We start from the raw sequence: 5,842 nt of genomic DNA on the forward strand, positions 1-5,842 counted from the left end.
AAGGTCTAGAGAATATAAGGTCTTGTCTTGCGCAGCTTCAACTTGGGTACAGGATTAAACGGCTAGGTGCGTGACGTCACAATAACCGCAGTCAGGCCAATGCCTTCTTGAACTGACAAGGCCTGTGCGATCAGTCAAAATAGAGCGATGAATCATCACTAGTCGACCTATCCTGGCCATAAGTTACCATTCCCAGTTCTGTATTTTTGGTGTTATTTATTACTTTTTATCTAGAGTATCTAATTGCTATGTTAGATAACTATATTTCACAGTCTTTAACATCATCATAATCCTCTAAACATGGTTAATATGATTAAATATGCTGCATAATGGTGGAAAATCAGCGCAGAAGTTATGATGAGAAACAACAGTTTATTAACACAAATGATTATAAAATACATTATCAGTCATTGCTGATGACTTTAAATGAAAACTCAGTACTTGCAACTTTCAGATTTTGTAAACTGTTCAACCATTTATTTTTAATTTGCATTGCTGTGGGTACTTTTTCTGAGGCCATCTAATGAGACATTACTAGTTGGCAACCTCCGATCTCCAATGACCTTTCTAGTGTTATACTTAAATCGGGCGAAGAAGGTTTCCAGACACACGTGTAACTCCAGACAAAATGCCACACAGATGTTCTGTTCCCCTTTGTAAAGGGAATTACAATAATGGGCCCAAGGTTCATGTTTTCAGCTTTCCCAAAGAAGAGAATCTCTGCAGCATCTGGTTGAGAGCCATAAAAAGGGATAGCTTCACACCAACTTCTCACTCAAAGGTAAGCAATATTTGTGGTTGCTGCTGACTAATATTAAGGTTTACATTTTGAAGGTAGATTAACTGCAAGTTTATGTATTTCATACAGTTACGTGCAGTGGATAGGAAATTCAGAAATGCATCCTCACTATTTTAATGAAAAGTGGCAGTGGCAATGTTTCTACTGGGAGTGAAACTGGTGATTACACTAAACAAAATTTCTCCTGGTCTTGGTCTTAAATGCTGTGCATGAGTAGCATGGGTTAGTGACATGTGACTGCCCCATCACAAAATGAATAAATGAATAATTAAGTAAATAAGCAAGCAAGCAAGCAGGTTATCAAATAAATATATAGTAGTAAGTAAGTTATCAAATAAATGTAGGTAAAGCAAAGAAAATAAATAGGACTACTAAGTTATTTATAAATTTCTGCTGTTCTGCATTACATGTAGAATCTCTTTATTCATTTATTTTTCAGTTTTTCATTACTGACTCTTCTTGACGCTTCTTTTTAATATTAGTCGTGGTCTGTTTCATTTAGACCCTTGTATTTCTAACATATTTAAGAATGACCTAAAAGATATAATTACAGACTTAAATACAAATTAGTTGCCTTAGAGATATCTTCGTTGAATATGTATTGTGAATAAGTTTTTGTTTACCAAAGTTTTGAATAGCTGTCGCCCTGTTAATCCTTTAATTGTCTTGTCCTTGGGTCTGAGCTGAATGACTTAATCTTTTTGTTTTTTTAAATTGTACCCATGTTTATGCTTGTTTGGAAAGGTACTCATTCTCCAGGTGTGCCGGATTCTAAGTACTAATCTCCTTATAATCCCTATCTGTCAGTTATAACGTAGTTTTTTTTTTCTAAAACAAATTAGGACAGTTGTTGTGATGATATTTACTTTCTCAGGTGGCCAAAATCAATACTTTCATTACTTTTATGTTGGTTTAGATATTTAGGTATAGTTGATAGCCACAATATACGTTACAACAGGCACTTCCATTTGTCCAAAAGGTATGTGAACTGCACTTTCGTCCGGAGGACATCGAGTGGGAGACTTCGTTGTTTAATGAAGAAACTGGGACCAGATTAACTGCCAAGTTGAAAAGGCCACGACTTCGTGAGGGGGCAATTCCAATGAAGATACCAAACGCTCCTGCTTATCTGTCAACTGACGTTACATCTCGAGAGTCCCCAATTGCTAGAAGGAAGAGAAAGGAAGAGGCAGCAATCCAGGCTGCAGTTGCAAAAGACATTGGAGACAAGTTGGAGTACCAGCTCCAAAACAACTTTACAAATTTGGATGAACTGGAGACAAAGCTAGGTTTTCTCGACTCTTTTTGGTCAGTAAAAAGGAGAGAAGGGTCCCTGCAAATATACAGCATTTCAGAATACCCACATACTAAAATACAATCTTCCCTTATTATTGACACAGGATGTGCAGTTAAAGCATTTATAAATAGTGTTGAAGTGCATAGCTTAGTAGAGTACAAGATTCCTGCAGTTATCAATGATATAAAATCTCTCGAAGAACTTTTACGCCACCTTAAAAACACTGATTTACAGGAGCAAGCAACTGATCCATCTAGAGTCATTTTTTTGCTACAGTTTGCTATTACTGTGTTGTCACTTTTGAAGAATGAGTCATACAAGTTTTTCAGTACAGTAACAATGATATGTGAACAACTTCACTTGATGACTCTGAAAAGACCTGAGTATTCACCAGACTTTCTGATATTTTCGTCCCTCCTATATAACTGTTCCCCCAAAGGATATAACTTTTTGAGGAGTACTAATTATATGATGTTACCTTGTTATTCTACTGTAAGGAGACTGACTATATCACAAAATTTAAGTCCTGCAGTTGAACAAAATGCTAGAACTTTTCTTTTGTATGTCAAGAATAAATTCAAATATCTCTCAAAAAGTGACATAACAGTGACCTTGATGATCGATGAAATTCATATTAAGCCTTATTATGACTACAAAGGTGGTAGTATCGTTGGATCAGCTTACGACAGAACTGAGGCAGCTACTAGCGCATTTGTGTTCATGATAAATAGTTTGTTTTCTGGATTTAAAGATGTCGTTCACATTTTGCCAGCAAAATCTATGACAGCAGGAAATTTGTTTACTTTCATAAAGCAGATAATCATTGGTTTGGAAAATATTGGCTTCAGAGTAATTTGTGTATTAACAGACAATAATGCCATAAATCAGAAAGCTATGTCACACTTCTCTTTACCACCGAAACCTTCAGTTATGTATGAACACCCTGCAGATAACTCCCGCCCTCTTTTTTTCATGTTTGACTCTGTGCATTTGCTGAAGTGCATCAGAAATAACTGGATCAATCAAAGAGATGCTGATAAAAACATGATTTTTCCTGAGTTTCCCTTTGACAGTACATTCCACACTGCACCCAAAATATGTAATGCTCCATTTGCCACTTTGCATAAATTACACAATTTAGAAGCCGATTCTCTCCTCAGATATGCATACAAACTTACATCAAAGGCATTAAATCCATCGAGTCTAGAAAGGCAAAACGTCAGCCTTGCCCTACAAATTTTCAATGAATATGTCATAGAAGCACTTTTGACAACGGGAAAAGAACACTGTTTGCCAAATTCTGTTGATGCAGCTAATTATATTAAAGTCATTTATCTCTGGTGGACCATAATGAATGTAAAACATCCACATAAAGGTACTCGGCTTCACAATAAATATGCAACTCCACTAACATATAATGTAAATGACGAGAAGTACATTTTCCTACAGAAATTCCATTCCTGGTTAGATCTCTGGAATAATATGACTAAAACTGGTGGAAAGTTGAGTAGGGAAACATTCACTGCCTTAAAACACACAACTAATGCAATGATAGAAATAACAAAATACTGTGTAGAAAAATTAAAAATGAAATATGTCTTACCAGGAAAATTTCAAACCGATCAACTTGAAAATAGATTTGGTAAATAACGTCGACTTGCTGGCTGCAATTACAACATATAGCAATCCTGCCTTTACTTTCTTTTTTTATTTTTCTAAATACTACTATGTTAAGAATAATCATAAGAGATCATTAGAACATTTTCGCCAAATAACATTGAAATTATAGAAAACCTACCTTTGCTTTCTTCTTTTTATCCTTTATTTGGAGGAAAGTAATAGTCAGAATGAAAACTATATCTTAATATTTTAAATAATCATGAGCGAGTTCTAAAGAACATTCTAAACAATAATATAAATGTCTAAATTACACATTTAACAGACCTCCATAAAAACACATTTCGCACAAATATAGCTATGTCGCTAACTTTTTCAATATATGCACCGCTTTTCTGGAACTACTAATGTGTGTCTTCAAATTTCGAATTCTAAAAACTGTATGGCATGGAAGAAAATATTTCGACTTCTGAAGTTATTTGGATGTAACTGTAATTATATCGCTAAATTTAATTATCGCTCCTTTAAGGCTGTTAAAACATTTTTCCTCCCATGGTGAGAATCAAACATCCTATCCATACATTTCAAATGATCAAGAAACACCAGGTTTCATTAGTTTCCCTTCACTAAAGCTTATGGCACCAATCTTTGTGTCATCTTCCTTTGTTATTTTTGCTCCTAAATGTTCCAGTTGTGGAAACTTGCGAGCAATGAACCCGCCAACATATGGCACCTTCCTATGTTTGTTCTTCAACTTCCTGGTCTTTGAAGTCATCACTTTGATCATCCCTATTAAATACTGGTAAGCAAAATGAAATTGCTGATATACTGGATTCTTCCTGAAGGGAATTTCCTTCGTCTTCGAATGATGCGTCTTGCTTGTCAGAGACGTGGGAAAATGAGGCGGATGTTACATGTTCACTGTTGCAGCTTTAAACGCTGCTCTTTGAGCTTACAAGTGAGCTGTCTTTTCCTAAAAGGTGGGCTCTGAGACGATGTTTAAATGCAACTGGAGATGGGTGCTGATCGTACGCTCCCATTTGACTTTTGCAACCAAAAAAGTGCCCCAACCCAACCTGATTTAGTCTGTAATTTAGAGTATACGTCATGCCAAGTTTTTATTTTGCCATTTTCAGCAAGTTAGACAAAGGATAGAGTATTGTACTTTTCTTCACTTTCATTTCACTAGCGGTTCTATTCATGTCTTGAAAGATTTTGTCTTGCATTTACAGGTTTAGTCACGCAAGCATTTCTTTATGATTTTCTATCTGTTGGCAGTCGAGAATAAAACAAATCAAACTATCTATCAACAAGCCGAATGAAATGGCTTGTAATTTTCCAGCCCTTCTCTTCAAATATCCTTGGTTATCGAAGTGATCAAAAGATTTATAAGTAGCTACTTTTGGACAGCAGTTGCGCGGCAAGTTTAACTTTCATTCGTTGCATATCTATAATAACATTGATATGTTTTTCAGAAAGTTTATATAAGCTGTCCAAAGATCACTTCATTCCTCTTTATTAACTCTCTAACTGGACCATTATGAGTGTATATACTACATACAGTTGCCTTACCCCATCCCCTTATGTTTCATGAAAATGGTCTGGTAACACAGCAATGAAGCCTGTTTGTCTTTTAACGATGGATGTGAATGGTCGAGCTATTGGATGCCAAGGCTCATATTTTCTAATCACTACAGTAGACAATGTGTTAATGATATTAATGATATAAGAATAACAGTTTACATTACTAGTGAATTAAGTTGTTAAATATATAGAAAAATCGTATAATAACAAAATAATAAAAATAGCAATGGTGAAAATCATATTCAGTGCTTACTAACCATAATCGTCAACCTTTGTTCCATTCAGGTGTGGCTGCTGCAGGCGTTTGCCGGGATCATACTTTTGTTCCTGGGAGACCATTATTTAGTGTCAATTTCATACCCTCACAATATTACTGTTTCTTTGCGGACGGCGACACAGCGATATTAGTGAGGGTGTGAAACAAGTTATTGAAGTCAAACTAACTGTTACAAATATCTCGTTCAATATTCAAAATTTCCCTCCACATGTGACCTAACAAAACATCAAGAAGAAATCATCAGTTGTATTTTCATTTTTATGAAAGT

General features: G+C 35.4%; 1 protein-coding gene across 1 annotated transcript; it reads left to right on the forward strand.

Annotated features, from left to right (window-relative positions):
* Positions 1-308: 308 nt before the first annotated feature.
* On the forward strand, positions 309-3,746 carry LOC135225533 (uncharacterized). Its single transcript, XM_064264807.1, has 2 exons — positions 309-781; positions 1,758-3,746. The coding sequence occupies exons 1-2, from the start codon at positions 629-631 to the stop codon at positions 3,744-3,746; spliced, it is 2,142 nt and encodes a 713-aa protein (XP_064120877.1). The 5' UTR covers positions 309-628.
* The last annotated feature ends 2,096 nt before the right edge of the window (positions 3,747-5,842 follow it).

This window comes from Macrobrachium nipponense, chromosome 13 (genome assembly GCF_015104395.2).
Source record: "Macrobrachium nipponense isolate FS-2020 chromosome 13, ASM1510439v2, whole genome shotgun sequence".
Lineage (NCBI taxonomy): Eukaryota > Metazoa > Arthropoda > Malacostraca > Decapoda > Palaemonidae > Macrobrachium > Macrobrachium nipponense.